The sequence below is a fragment of the Melanerpes formicivorus genome, unplaced genomic scaffold, assembly GCF_026170545.1.
Source record: "Melanerpes formicivorus ecotype bairdi unplaced genomic scaffold, bMelFor1.0.p_v2 SCAF_26, whole genome shotgun sequence".
Taxonomy (NCBI): domain Eukaryota; kingdom Metazoa; phylum Chordata; class Aves; order Piciformes; family Picidae; genus Melanerpes; species Melanerpes formicivorus.
The window spans coordinates 1,732,160-1,747,678 of NW_027142378.1; the positions used below are offsets into that span (position 1 = coordinate 1,732,160).

The following is a 15,519-nucleotide window of genomic DNA, read 5'->3' on the forward strand; positions in this document are numbered from 1 at the left end:
ATCCCCTCCCTGGCCCTGCTGGTTATGCTTCTCTTGCTGCAGCCCAGGCTCTGCTTGGTTCCCTGGGTTGCAAGTGCTCGCTGCCTGCTCCTGTTGAGCTTCTCATTCACCAGCACCTCCAAGTCCTTTTCTTCAGGTCTGCTCTCAAGCCAGTTGCTGCCCAGCCTGTATTGATGCTTGGGATTGCCAAGATATCCACCAGAGGATGCTGACCATCAGCCCCCTTAAAATACTGGAAGGCCACAACTAGGTCTCCTGGGAGTCTTTTCTCCAGGCTGAACAACCCACACTCTCTGTCTGTCCTCATAGCAGAGGAGCTCCAGCCCTCTGTTCATCCTGATGGCCCTGCTCTGGACACATTGTGTTGAGCACCCACTGCTTCTTGACACTGGGTGAGTTAAATACAATCACTCTTATTCTCAGGACAAAGAGTGCCATCCTTTTTGTTTCAAAACACATCAATTTCACTAAAGCTATCAGCCCTTAATATTTAATTACCCTAGAAAAATGCAGTTCATTTGGCCTTGACAAGGTGTCACCAGGCAGTAAGAGACAGGAAAGCTAATAAAATGAGTTGAAGTTATTCAGAAGGTTATCACAGACTGGTAGGGGTTGGATGGGAGCTCTATAGATAGTCTAACTCCCCCCTGCCAGAGCAGGATCAGCTAAAGCAGGTCACACAGGATCACATCCAGGTGGGCATTGAAAGTCTCCAGAGATGGAGACTTCACAGTCTGCTCCAGAGCTCTGCCACTATCAAAGTTCTTTCTCATGTTTACATGGAACATGCTCTTTATATCTTGCCCTGTCACTGGGGACCACTGAGTAGAGTTGTGCCCTGTATTAGGCACTGGTCAGGCCACACCTCAACTCCTGGCTTCACTTTTGGGACCCTCACTCTCAGAAGGACATTGAGGATTGGAGCAGGTCTGGGGAAGGGTCTGGAGAACAGGGCTGGGGAAGAGCAGCTGAGGGACCTGGGGGTGTTCAGTGTGGAAAAGAGGAGGGTGAGAGAAAACCTCTTACCTCTCCACAGCTCCCCAAGAGGAGGCTGCAGTGAGGTGGGAGTTGGGCTCTTCTCTCTAGTCTCAGGTGATAGAGAGAAAATGGGCTGAAATTGTGCCAGGGGAGGGTTAGGATGGAGATTAGAATAAAAATATTCTTTGCAAGAGTGGTCAGGGATTGGCACAGGCTGCCCAGGGAGCTGGTGGTGTCTCCACCCCTGGAGCTGTTCAAGAAATGTGTGAACATGGCCCCTGGGGCCCTAGTTTAAGGCCTTGGTGTGTTGGGTCAAGGGTTGATGGTCTCAGAGATCTCTTGCAAGCCTTAAGATATTTGTTAGCCTAATGCTTCAGAATGAGAATGTGTGACTCTATTCACTCCTTTGTTCCCCAAGTGGACATTGATTTCATCCGAGGCTTGCTGAAAGACACAATTGTGATTGAAAGATGCTGGAGAGCCTCAGTGCCTTGAATTGGGTGATTTGCTCTCCATTGTTCACCTCCAGTTGCTGTTTGTTAGCTTTATTACTGGATACTGTATACAAGAGAACAGCCTCGGAGGGGTTACAGCTGGTGGGTGCTCAAAAACCAGCGGTGGGCTGGGGGTGAGCCGTGTGCTGAGAGCAGGCTTGGGATAGCAAACTGCCATTGGGGTGTTCAGCCTGGAGAAGACCAGACCTTAGAGTCCCCTTCTAGTATCTGAAGGGAGCAACAAGACAGATGGGAAGGGACTTGTTATGAAGGCTTGAAGTGATAGGATGAGGCATGTAGTGATAGGACTAGAGGGAATGGAATGAAGCTGGAGGTGGGGAGATTCAGGCTGGAGGTGAGGAGATTCAGGCTGGAGGTGAGGAGGAAGTTCTTCCCCATGAGAGTGGTGAAGCCCTGGAATGGGTTGTCTAGGAAGGTGGTTGAGGCCCCATCCCTGGAGGTGTTTAAGCCCAGGCTGGATGAGGTTCTGGCCAGGCTGATGTAGTGTGGGGTGTCCCTGCCCATGGCAGGGGGGTTGGAACCAGATGATCCTTGTGGTCCCTTCCAACCCTGAATGATACTATGATGGAATGGATTGAAGCTTGAGGGGGTCAGATTTAGACTGGAAATGAGGAAGAAAATCTTTCCAGTGATGGTGGTGAGGCACTGCAAAGGGTTCCTTGGGGAAGTTGTGGATGTCCCCTCCCTGGAGGTGTTCAAGACCAGGCTGGATGAGGCCTTGAGCAACCTGTGCTGGTGGGAGGTGTCCCTGCCTATGGCAGGGGGATTGGAAGTGGATGATCTTGAAGGTCTCTGCCAGTCTAAACCATTCTATGACTCTATGAACTGCATGAGGTGCCTGGCAGACAGAACCACTCATCAAAGGTGTTGTCAAGGCAGAAGAGGTGAAACAAGGGTGATGACAGGGGATTAGAAATTATTGCTCTTCTCCCTTGCTTCTGCCAGCTTCATTTTTTTCCCCCTCTTTTTTTTATTTTTCCCCCAGTAATTTATTGTTTTGAAGTCATTTAGTGACCTGAGGTGAGATGGACAGGAATTGACAGCTCACATGCTGCTGCTGGCACCAGAGTCACTGCAGTTGCTCCCTGGACATGAAAGGAGGGGAGGAAAATAATAATAACAATAAAAGGCAGAGCAACCCAATTGTTGTCCTCTAAACATCACATCTGTGAAGAGAGGAGGTTTGCTTTAGTTGAAGCCAATCCTTTTTTTCCCCCTTTAGAAAGGATTTTCCCTCTCTCTGCAGTTCAGGGGAGAGAGAGAGAGAGGGGGAAAAAAAAGAGGAGAGCTGATTTTGTGTCTCTCCCTCTCCTTGCCTGCACAAAGAAAACGTGGGTTGCTACCATTTTTATTGTTCTGCTGGGGTGGGTTTCAGACCTCGCATTAGCATATTGAATGTCTAATTGAATTCGGGGGCCGTGTTAATCATCTTGTTGTGTTGAGGGGCGGGCAGCCAAAGCTGCCAGCAAAAGGATGGCTCTGGCTGGGGCTTCGGCGTTGTGCTCCCACCCCGAGAGGTGGGGGGGGAAAAAAAGCAGCGGGGAAAGGGGGAGGGAGCTGGGGAAAAGGCGAGCTGAGTGAGGGATGGCTGGAGGGCGAACTCGTGTGTGTGTGTCTCTGGTGAGGCCGTGCACTGCCGTGCTGAGATCCACCCCTCCGCCGGAGCCGAGGCAAGAGTTGGAGGCATCTGATGCTGCCGTTACCAGGGTGAAATTTCTGAGTCTGATCGCCGAGAACGACAACCACACGCACACACACACACAGAGGAGGGGGGGGACCAAAAAAAACCGTCAAAAAATTCCTCAGTAAAAATAGCTGTCAGCAGAAGAGAAGATCCAGCACTTCCCGGTCCAACTGGCACAAGCCAGGCAGCCGTTGGAGAACCATCTGCCTTTAACGTAGCCTTGCATGCATGAGAGGAAAAATAGTAATAATAATAAAGACAAATATTTGGAGGGGGAGGGGAGAAGAGGGTAAAAAAAGGGGGATGGAGAAGAGGGTAAAAAGGGGGTAGTAGAAAAGGGTAAAATAAAAGAGAAGGGAAAGAGGAAAGGAAAAGGAAATAAGGGAAGGAAAAAGAAGGGGGAAAGAAAAGGGGGGAGAAGCGGGGGAAAAATAAAGGATGGGAAAGAAAAAGAGACAAGGAAAAGAGAAAGAAGAGAAAAGGGGGGGGAAAATAAAAGGGGGGGAAGGAGGTAAAAAATAAAAGGGAAAAATGAAGGAGGGGGGAAAAAAAGTGGAAAAAATAGAGGGAGGCAAAAAAAGACACAACAAATTGGAAGGGGGATTAAAGAGTAAGGAGGAGAAGAGAGAGGGAGAGGAATAAAATGGGAGGGGGGAAATAAAATAAGAAAGGGGGGAAAAAAATCAAAGCCGAGGCAAAAGCCAAACCCACTACAACTGCCGAGCATCAAATTCCTGACAAAAAGGCCAGAACTAAGCCGGTAGAAAAGGAGGCAAAAAAAAATGGGGGGGGGGGGGGGGGGGAAGGCAGGAGCGAGGCGAAGCCTCCCCCTCTTCCCCCGATGAGTTTTTTCGCAGTGCTCTGGTGAGGCTCGGAGGTGGCTCCAGCGCAGGGGGCGGCTGCTGCCGCGGCTGGCGGGGCTCCGCGCAGCTCCTCGCCGGGCGTTCAGCACCACAGCTCCGGACAGCTCCGCGCCTGCTCCGTGCTTGCTCCGCGCGGTTCCGCGCAGCTCCTCGCTGCCCGGCCCGGCCCGGCCGCCTCTGCCTCTTGCCCCGAGGCCGTCCGGGAGCTCCGGCAACCCCTTGGTCGCGCTGAACCCGCATTGTTTCTTGAAGGGACTGGCCGCCAGCCGCTCGTTCTCCCGGTTTGCCATCCATCCATCCATCTACCCATCCATCCCCACCTCCTCCTCCTCTTCTCTCTCTCTCTCCTTTGCAGGAACGACTCTTTGGGAACCTGGTCCACCCAGGGATGTAAAACTGTGCTTACCGATGCATCCCATACGAAATGCTTATGTGATCGTCTCTCTACCTTCGCCATTTTGGCTCAGCAACCTAGAGAAATAGTAAGTAACAAAAAAAAAAGGGGGGGGAAAAAAAGGGGGAGGGGGAGGGGGGTGGAAGAGCGTGGGGAAGGGGGGGAAAAAAATCAGTTTTAATGCAAAAGGCAATGGCGGGGAGGGGGGAGCTAGAGGGGGTGGGGAGCTGGTCGAGCTTTTTCCTCTCAGGGCTCTTTCAGCCCTCGCGTTGAGGGATTGTTTAATATTGCAGGTAGGCAAATGTTAGTCTCCTGGTGCCTGGCAGTGGCTCTGAGAAATGGATCTCCACATTTCCGGGATAGAGCCAAATCCTGGTTGAAATCTGCTCCTTTCTTCAACTCGGATTTATTTTGTTGTCGTTGTTGTTCCAGAGGAAGCCCTTCTAATTGTGATGCAAATGCCTGGCAAACTTTTGCATCGAACAACCATCAACTCAACCAGCTTTTGATTTATCGTTGGTGGGTTGTTTCTTTTTTCCTCCCCCCACACCCTGAAGCTGGTGAGGCTTTTCAGAGGGGGAATTTGCAGGGCTTTATTCTTGCTCCCGGTAGGAGGAAAAAACAAAACCTCTTGGATCCTGGAGTTAAACAGATTGCAGGTCTGCATTGGATGCTTCCTCCCCCCTCCCCCCCCCCCCGGCTAGTTTAGTGATGCGATGCAAGAAAAATAAGCAAGTTTGCAGGAGAAGGAGAGGGACCTTAAGTGTAGCAGCAGACACTCCCAGGATTAATGAAGGGAAAATTAGGTTTAAAAAAAAAAAAAACACCAAATATTTGTCAAGTTCTCCAGCTTAAGGCAGATTTTCATTGCCTTGGTTTTTGGCAGCCTCTTTTTAAAAGCAGAGTAGATCAATTTGGAACAAAGTGGGTTGGAAGAAAAATGTGAGATCTGGCCTAAAAGTACATCTGTCTCCTTCTTCCCTTTTGGGTGACAGAAGATCTCCTGATAAATGTAGTTCCCAACAGCATCCCTGAGGCTTTAGGAAGCGTTTTGGTGAAGCCAGTGTTGCATCTTTCCAAACTTTTAGATCTAAATCCCTTTTTTTTTTCCCTTCTCCTTCTCTCTCTTTGCATCAGGCAATGTGTTTATTTCAAACCATGAGCACAGAGACACATGGAGGTGGTGAGAAAAAGACAACAAACCCTCACCTGACAATAGTAGTTTCTTTGAGAGCAGGGAAAGCTACTTTCCTTTCAAGGTCATTGATTCCTACTCATTTTAGGTGAAAACACAGAAAAGTGATGAAATAATAACAGCAACAACGATGTTTTCTCAGCTCCTTTATGGAGAGCTGAGGGTAGCGTTGCTGGAGAGACCTTCCAGACAATCAGAGGCCCGAGGAAATTGAGTGTGTGAGAAGAGTGGCTTGAAGGCAAAGTTACTCCAAGTGCAGAAACTCTGGGGATTCTGGCAACAAGGAGGAATCAAATTCCAGGACAAATCCCTTATGGTACTCCAGGGAGGCTGTTTGTTAAATACCCAGCTCCACGTGTTGCTGTTTCTCAAGAGGGAGAGCTCTGTGGCTTCATTTGAACTGGGGGAGTCGTTTCAAGTTCTGCTCCTGGGATAGGCTCCTATTATGTTGTAAGATCGCTACTTGATTTTATTTTTAGCTAGCCTGAAGGTGTCATAAAGGCTTTTTAAAGCTCAAAAGCCTCAATAATTCAACAGATTTCAGAACCCCATCACTGGAAGTGTTTTTGAAGGCCAGGCTGGGTGGGACTCTGTGCAACCTGCTCTAGTGTGAGGTGTCCCTGCCCATGGCAGGGGGGGTTGGAACTGGATGAGCCTTGAGGTCCTTTCCAACCCCGACAATTCTATGAGTTATTTATTGATCATGTTTGGAATGAGGTTGAGTTCTCCTTCCTGAACGATAGCACCGGGAATGCTTTGGACATTTTGCTTTTGCTGCTCTTCTCTTTTTTACCACCTTCTCTCTATTTTGACTTGTTTTCATTGCTGGAGGCTGGTTTTGCTTCATGGCTGTCTGTTGTTAACTTACAGATCATGGAATCATCTGGTACACCCTCAGTGACCTTAATAGTAGGCAGTGGTCTTTCCTGCTTGGCCTTGATCACCCTGGCAGTTGTCTATGCAGCGCTATGGAGGTACGTAAAAGGATTTGCAAAGCTGAATGTGGTTACCTTGGTTGTATTCAACTGACATTTGAAGGGAGCAGGGGATGCCACATTTATTGTTTGGAAGGGCAAAGCTAAGCCCAGACAAAACATAGTGCATGTTTTGATGCCTGCCATTTGTTGATGTGACTGTTTGAAAACTGGTGAAGGACTTCTCAGGATGTTGGGTGGTGATTGGAATAGGGGGAACAGATCCAAGTTAGAGGAGGGGAGGTTTAGACTGGATGTGAGGAAGAATTCCTTCCCCATGAGGCTGGTGAGACAGTGGAACAGGTTGCCCAGGAAGGTGATGGAGTTTTTAAGCTTAGGCTGGATATGGCTCTGGGCAGCCTGATGTAGTGTGATGTGTCCCTGTCCATGGTAGGGGATTTGGAACTGGATAATCCTTGAGGTTACTTCCAACCCTGACAATTCTGTGATTGGTTTTACTCTTCTTGGTCTACTGGTGATGGTTTAGGTTCCACTCTTCTTCTTCTTCCAGTGGAGTATTCACAGTGCAAATGAGTGTTTAACAGGATTCTTCTTACATCATTTATTTTGTCTGAGGCTTCTGAGCTATCCCATTGACTGCTTTTTCTCCATTAACATCTGAACCCAAAAGCTCAGAGAGTGATATAAGGGTTGGAAGGGACCTCTGGAGATCATCTAGCCCAAAGTTCTGTGTGATCCAAACACCATCTCGAATCTGCAATTGCTTCTGTTGCATTTTAGGGAGGTTTGGTTCATTTGCTTTGAGTTCATCCACTTGGCTGAGGGATTTTAGCAGGAAGAGCAAATGAAGTGGTTGTAATTAGTGTGGTGGTGTGGTCCAGTACTTCACTTTTCCATCCTGAGTTTACTGAGGTATCACATTGAATTAAAAGTGCAGTAGAGATTTATGGACCACATTAATTTGAGGAGTGATAAGAACTAGCCTGGTGCCTTCATGTAGAAGTAGAAAAGCCAGAGGAGAAGTCATGGCAAGGGATTTTCAGCTAACATTTTTTTTGCCCTACCTTGGGGAAAAACAGGGTCTTGTGCAAGTGAGAAGAAAACAATAATGTTTAGAGTAATTCCACATCAACAAATAGAACTTTGCTTTCAGAGGCTGCTTGGTAACACAAACTCCTCTCATTCGCTCTTATGCAGCCACAGAGACTCTCAGGATTAGATATCTATAATAAATAAATATCTAGTTGCATAAACCGTAATGAAAAGGATATAAAAATGATCAGTTCTTGTCTGTCAAAGCTAAGGCTGAGAGTATTTTGAGGCTATAATTCCCCTCTGAAGAATTAAGAGCGTTATTTTTGCATTCCCTGGTATATTTAGCCCTGGGATGGAAATAGTCTCGTGCTCAGTGGAGCTGGTGTTCTCCAGTGTTTTCATTACATACAAGGAAGAAGTTTTCTCATGAGGAGGGTGGTGAGACACTGGAACAGGTTGCCCAAGAGAAGCTGTGGATTGTCCCATCACTGGAAGTCTTGAAGGCCAGCTTAGATAGGGCTTGGAGAAGCTGAGTGTAGTAGAAAGCATCCCTGCTTATGGCAGAGGGCTTTGAACTAGATGGTCTTTAAGGTCTCTTCCAACCCAAAGCATTCTGTGATTACCTGATCACAATAACTTCCAAGCGGAGAAAAGAAAGGTGTGTGTGACCTGTTGTGAACCTGGTGTGGGTTCTGCAGCCAGCTGAAGAAGAGTGAACTCATCTAGGTCTCAGTGCTCTGTCAGCAAGATGCCTTGAAAGCATTGTGAGGAGAGATCTGTCCCTTGAATCATGGATGTTTGCCTTCCATGTGTTTCTCAGGAGCACATGGCAACCAACTACAGGGAGAAGATAGACACCAAAACTTCTCTGATTGCTGTTATAAATCTAGGGGTAGGGAGAAAGTTGATAGCTTGATCCTATGCCTGTATTTTGATCCTGTGTCTGTGGTTCTGTTTTGGAACAGCTTTGAGTGGCAGGGCCTGTTTAGAAGTGATATGAGGTAGAGGTTTTCTGCTCTGAAGAAGTCTTGTGTGATTGATCTCCCCAGCTGAAAAATCAAACTGAAAAATAAATTGAATGTCAGTCAAATTTTCATCCCTTTCTCCTGTTCCCCAAAGACTTTCCTCTTTTCCCCTTTTCCTCTGCTCTCTCCTCTGCTCTCCCTTTTCCCTCTCTCTCCTCTGCTCTCCCTTTTCCCTCTCTCTCCTCTGCTCTCCCTTTTCCCTCTCTCTCCTCTGCTCTCCCTTTTCCCTCTCTCTCCTCTGCCCCCCTTTTCCCTCTCTCTCCTCTGCCCCCCCTTTTCCCTCTCTCTCCTCTGCCCCCCCTTTTCCCTCTCTCTCCTCTGCCCCCCCTTTTCCCTCTCTCTCCTCTGCCCCCCCTTTTCCCTCTCTCTCCTCTGCCCCCCCTTTTCCCTCTCTCTCCTCTGCCCCCCCTTTTCCCTCTCTCTCTCCTCTGCCCCCCCCTTTTCTCTCCTCTCTCTCCTCTGCCCCCCCTTTTCTCTCCTCTCTCTCTCCTCTGTCCCCCCTTTCCTCTCTCTCTCTCTCCTCTGTCCCCCCTTTCCTCTCTCTCTCTCTCCTCTGTCCCCCCTTTCCTCTCTCTCTCTCTCCTCTGTCCCCCCTTTCCCCTCTCTCTCTCTCTCCTCTGTTCCCCCTTTCCTCTCTCTCTCTCTCTCCTCTGTTCCCCCTTTCCTCTCTCTCTCTCTCTCCTCTGTCCCCCCCTTTCCTCTCTCTCTCTCTCCTCTGTCCCCCCTTTCCTCTCTCTCTCTCTCCTCTGTCCCCCCTTTCCCCTCTCTCTCTCTCTCCTGCTCCCCCTCTCCTCTCCTCTTTCTCTCTCTCCTCTATTTCCTCTACTTGTCCTTTGCCCTTAAGCCTTCCCAGTTTAAGTCAGTGCCATGAGCTCCTCCTTACACTAAGATCCTTTACACTCCATAGAAACTCAATGTCAGGAAGTGGCCTAGGTGAAGCAACAGTTAGCAAGTCAGAAAGCAGCAGGGGTGTGTAGATGCTTGCTGTTTGCAGGTATTTGTTTGCAAACACGTGGAAGTAGCCTTAAGAACACTTCTATTTTAAGGAAGAACGTGGCTCTTGGTCTCTGGGTTCTTTTCTCTTCATAACTGAAACATCTAATGCTATAATAATTACTTGACAGCTGAGCAAAAGGGAGGGCTGCAGTTCCTTTCATCTCCAGAGCCCAGAGTTGCCTGTGGGTTCAGCACAACCTTGTTGTGCCTCCTCAGTGTCATCTGTGGATCTGTAGCTGAGGAGGAGATACCAATGCTGGCTAAGTTCCAGTGAGAAGCATTTAGTACAGGTTATAGAATAGAAGTTGGAGCACAGGAACTTCCACCTCAACATGGAGAAACTTGTTTACTGTGAGGGAGACAGAGCCCTGGAGCAAGCTGCCTAAAGAGATTGTGGAGTCTCCTTCTCTGGAGACATTCCAGCCCCAGCTGGATGTGTTCCTGTGTGCCCTGCCCTGGCAAGGGTGGCTGGACTGGGTGATCTCTGCAGGTCCCTTCTAATCCCCTACCATTCCATGAATGTATAAACATACAGAATGGTCTTCAGAGGGCCTGAGCACTCTGAACTTCCATTTATTTTAGTCCTCCACACTTCCTCTGCTAGCAGCTCTGAAATCAGGTCAGTGAGGTGCTTCACTTGAAACCACAATCATTCTCTCTTCTGCCCTGTAACCTACAAAAAGTTGTCTATAGAAAAATGACAACACTTGCATCTTGTGAGGAAATGGGTGAGAACAATCTCTGACTTTTTCATCCTAAGCAAGCTTCTAAAATTATGGTGAGCTTGCAAGAGAGAGTGTGTGATGCTGTCAGCATCTGATCTTTCTGTACAGGCTTAGCTTTTTAGGGCATTAGGTCTCACCAAGAGTGAGGATGTTGCAGTATTGTTGTATCTTCGTGCAAATTGTTTTGTCAGAGTGGGAGATCCTCGGGAGAAGTGTGTCCAGCGGTTCCAGGGAGCTTCTCCTTCCCCTCTGCTCTGCCCTGGTGAGACTACACCTGGAATACCATGCACAGTTTTGGCCTCCCCAGTTCAAGAGAGACAGGGATCTGCTGAAAAGAGTCCAATGGAGAGCTACAAGGATGACTGGGGGACTTGAACATCTCTCTTGTGCAGAAAGGCTGAGAGCCCTGGGGCTGTTTAGCCTGGAGAGAAGGCTGAGAGGGGATCTGATCAATGTCTATCAATATCTGAGGGGTGGGTGTCAGGATGAAGGTGTCAGGATGAAGGTGTCAGGATGAAGGTGCCAGGCTCTGTTTGGTGGTGTTCAGTAATAGGACAAGGAACAACAGTTACAGGCTGGCACACAGGAGATTCCACCTCAACATGAGGAGAAACTTATTTACTGTGAGGGTCACAGAGCTCTGGAGCAGGCTGCCCAGAGAGGTTGTGGAGTCTCCTGCTCTGGAGACTTTCAACCCGCCCTGGATGTTTTCCTGTATGTCCTGCCCTGAGTGCTCCTGCTCTGGCAGGGGGGTTGGACTGGATGATCTCTGGAGGTCCCTTCCAACCTCTACCATTCTGTGATGAAGGTTATCCAAATAATGTGTTCCAAAACGCACTGCCACGGTGTCACCAAGCCCCTTGTGCTTTATTTGTGCATGCTGGCCCAGATCATCTGCTCCTGTAAATTACCCTGCTTTTGCTGAAGTCAGCTATTGGGAGTGGTTTGTGCCAGCTGTGGATATTCCCAGGGATGAGCAGAGAGGATGAGAAGTTCCTGACACGACTGCAGACAATCCTGTTGTTACCAGCATGGTGTTAGTGTCACCTGCAGGTTTCTAAAGGAGAGTTGATAGGTTTATCTTTTTACATAGAGCAACCCAAGACAGGTGGTGAGACACTGGCACAGGTTGCCCAGGGAGGCTGTGGATGCCTCCTCCTTGGAAGTGTTCAAGGCCAGGCTGGATGAGGTCTTGAGCAACCTGGGCTAGTGTGAGGAGTCCCTGTCCATGGCAGGGTGGTTGGAACTGGATGATCTTAAAGGTCCCTTCCGACCTAAACCATTCCATGCTTGTTTAGCACAAGAATTGCATCCAAGCTGTGCATGCTTGAGCAGTTGTTTTCCTTTGACAAAGGTTGTCCCCTCTGTTTGTTTGCACAGGTACATCAGATCTGAGAGGTCAATAATTCTCATCAATTTCTGCCTGTCTATTATCTCCTCAAACATCCTTATCCTGGTTGGACAGACTCAGACACACAACAAGGTATGATGATGATGATGGGGTTGTATTGAATTTGCACCTAAATGTTGATGCGTTTGTTTAGCTTACCAAAAGAAAAATGATCACATCTATCCATTATAGGACATCCAAATGATCACATCCATTATATGGTAAAGTATTTACAGATAAGGGAAAAGATTTGTTGTCTCTAATAGTCTCCATGGTTTTTTCCCTTGCTCCACCAAAAAAAATCCCTTTTGGTATTGCTCCCTCTTGGATAAGCTGTGTTCTGTGTGCTAGACCTTGTATGTTTTTATCAGTCAATTTCAAAGCAAGGAAGTTCAAAGACTCGACATCAAAAAGCGCAAATGCTGGTTGATTATAATAGTTGTAATAGGGTGTGCTACAGTGGGTTTGTCTGGGCTTTATTAACACACAGCTCCTTGAAAGGCAAGGCAGAATGGCTCAGAAGTTAGAGTGCTGCTCTTGAAAATGTGCAGGAGGAGACATCACAAGAAGCTATAGAACTGTTGAACCTCTGACATGTAGCTAGGAGAGAGCAGGATGCAGGCAGAGAGTGGAATGCAGGCAGAGAGTAGGATGCAGGCAGAGAGTGGAATGCAGGCAGAGAGTGGAATGCAGGCAGAGAGTAGGATGCAGGCAGAGAGTGGAATGCAGGCAGAGAGTAGGATGCAAGCAAAGAGTAAAAGGAAAGTTAAAATCTCACAGTGCTGTGTATCACTGATTTATTCCTACTCTCTTCTTGGACCTTCTGGACATGGTGGTCATTTGTTCCTCTCCTGTTGTGTGCAGAAAGAGACATCATAGCAAGCTGTAGAAGTGGTAAATATCTGACATGTGGCTATAAGGAAGTGAAAAGCTTGGAAGTAAATGGAAGCCAAAAGCAATATACAAGTAAAAAGTAAAAAGAAAGTTAAAACATCATAGTGCTGTATGTCACTGATTTATTCCTGATCTCTTCTTGGCCCTTCCGGAGATGGTGGTCATTTGTTCCTCTGCTGTTGAGTAGAGTTGTGTGCAGAAAGAGACATCATAGCAAGCTGTAGAAGTGTTAAATGTCTGACCTGTGGCTATAAGAAAGTGAAAAGCTTGGGAGTAAGCAAAAACAAAGGAAGAATAGCTCAGTTAGTTCTATTTATCACCAATTTCTTCCCCATCTGTGGTCATTTGTTGCTCTCCTGTTGAGTTGTGTGCAGAAGGAGACATCATAGCAAGCTGTAGAACTGGTAAATACCTGACATGTGGCTACAAGGAAGTGAAAAACTTGGAAGTAAATGAAAGTAAAAAGTAATACACAAGCAAAAAGTAAAAGGAAAGTTAAAGTATCACAGTGCTGTATGTCACTGATTTATTCCTGATCTCTTCTTGGCCCTTCTGGAGATGGTGGTCATTTGTTCCTCTGCTGTTGAGCAGAGTTGTGTGCAGAAAGAGACATCATAGCAAGCTGTAGAAGTGTTAAATATCTGACCTGTGGCTATAAGGAAGTGAAAAGCTTGGGAGTAAGCAAAAACAAAGGAAGAATAGCTCAGTTAGTTCTGTATATCCCCAATTTATTCTCCATTTGTGGTCATTTGTTGCTCTCCTGTTGAGTTGTGTGTGGAAAGAGACATCATAGCAAGCTGTAGAAGTGGTAAATACCTGACATGTGGCTATAAGGAAGTGAAAAGCTTGGAAGTAAATGGAAGTAAAAAGTAATACACAAGTAAAAAGTAAAAGGAAAGTTAAAGTATCACAGTGCTGTATGTCACTGATTTATTCCTGATCTCTTCTTGGCCCTTCTGGAGATGGTGGTCATTTGTTCCTCTGCTGTTGAGTAGGGCTGTGCCAGTGTTTTGAGGCATCCCCCAGTGCCTAGTGATGATGTTAAGCAGCTTTCAGAAGTGACAGTAAGTGGCTGATTAAAATGATCTATGGCTTCATGGTAGTTTGGAATGGAAAATAGGATGCTCTGGTGAGAAGTCACTTGGAGTAGCGTGTCCAGATATGATAGCCCTGACACAAGAAAGGCATGGACCTTCTGGAGTGGGTCCAGAGGAGGCAACAAAGATGATCAGAGGGCTGGAGAACCTCCTATGAGACAGGCTGAGAGAGTTGGGGATGTTCAGCCTGGAGAAGAGAAGGCTCTAGGGAGACCTTAGAGCTCTGTTTTCATATCTGAAGGGATGCCACAGAAAGGCTGGGGAAGGTCTCTTCAGAAGGGCCTGGAGGGATAGGGCAAGGGGCAGTGGTTTGAAACTGCAGCAGGGCAGATTTAGGTTGGAAGGAGGAAGTTCTGCACAGTGAGAGTGGAGAAACACTGGAACAGTTTGCACAGGGATGTGGTGGAGGCTCCATCCCTGGAGACATTCAAGCTCGGCCTTGCTGTGTCCCTGGGCAGCCTGCTCTAGTTGGAGGTGTCCCTGCTGCCTGCAAGGGGGTTGGACAAGAGGAGCTCTGAGGGTCCCTTCCAAGCTGATGCCATCTGTGTAGAGTTGGTGACTGGCTGATGTGTGATGGAGTGCTGGAATTTTGGAGCAAGCAAGTATTTATGGAGCCAGAGTTTGGAGGGCATCACAGAATCACCAAGGTTGGAAGAGACCTCAAAGATCGTCAAGTCCAACCTGTCACCACAGACCTCATGACTAAACCATGGCACCAAGTGCCACGTCCAATCCCCTCTTGAACACCTCCAGGGATGGGGACTCCACCACCTCCCTGGGCAGCACATTCCAATGGCTAAGGACTCAGTGTGTTTGGGAAGGTGCTCCTGAGGTGCTCCCCCAGCCTTTCCCTGAACTCTGAACTCAACCATGACCTTAATCCAGTTCCTTTCCTTTCATCTGCATCTCCATGAGCTCACTTCTGCTTCTTATGCTGCTGACAATCCAGAGATACCATCTTGACTTCTCTGTGAGAACAGCATGTGCCAAAAATGGAGATGTTCAGAGGAGATAAAGGGCAGAAAAGAAACCAACATACCCTGCACTTCACTTATCTGAATACATGGCCTGGAAAATCACTCTCAAACACTACTTTCCTTTTTTTTACTACATTTATCTTCTTTTTTTGAGTCCATGTCTTGTACCACCTGGGAGCTTCCAGCCAGGGAGTGCCTCTAAAGGATCAAATGATGGAGAGTGCTGGGTTGTTTTCTTTTTCATGCTGAGGAAGATATTCCTTGTTACAGACCTGATGTATTCACTGAGATGTGCATCACAGAATTGGCAGGGCTGGAAGGGACCTCAAGGATCAGCCAGTTCCAACCCCCCTGCCATGGGCAGGGACACCTCAGACTACAGGAGGTTGCTCACAGCCACATCCAGCCTGGCTGCAAAAACCTCCAGGGATGAGGCTTCCACCACCTCCCTGGGCAACCTGTTCCAGTGTCTCACCACCCTCATGGGGAAGAACTTCTTCCTAATGTCTAATCTTAATCTCCCCTCTTCTAGTTTTGCTCCATTCTCCCTAGTCCTGTCACTCCCTGACACCCTCAAAAGTCCCTCCCCAGCTTTCTTGTAGCCCCTTTCAGATATTAGAAAGCCACAAGAAGGTCACCTCAGAGCCTTCTCTTCTTCAGACTGATCAAGCCCAACTCTCTCAGCCTGTCCCCATAGGAGAGGAGCTCCAGCCCTCTCCTCAGCTCGGTGAAGGTACCATCACCAAAATGAGCTGCTCCAGAAGCCTCTGTTTGGCACAAGCTTCTTCAGATTAAAGGAGTTGACTCCTGGTGTGA

The 15,519-nt window shown here is 47.8% G+C and overlaps 1 protein-coding gene across 1 annotated transcript in view; it reads left to right on the forward strand.

Annotated features, from left to right (window-relative positions):
- ADGRB3 (adhesion G protein-coupled receptor B3) overlaps positions 1 to 15,519 on the forward strand; it is a 553,776-nt gene that overhangs the window by 418,834 nt on the left and 119,423 nt on the right. Inside the window, 3 exon segments of the mRNA XM_068153437.1 lie at positions 4,396 to 4,522; positions 6,500 to 6,603; positions 11,726 to 11,828. Of these exon segments, the coding sequence (XP_068009538.1) occupies positions 4,396 to 4,522; positions 6,500 to 6,603; positions 11,726 to 11,828 (334 nt within the window).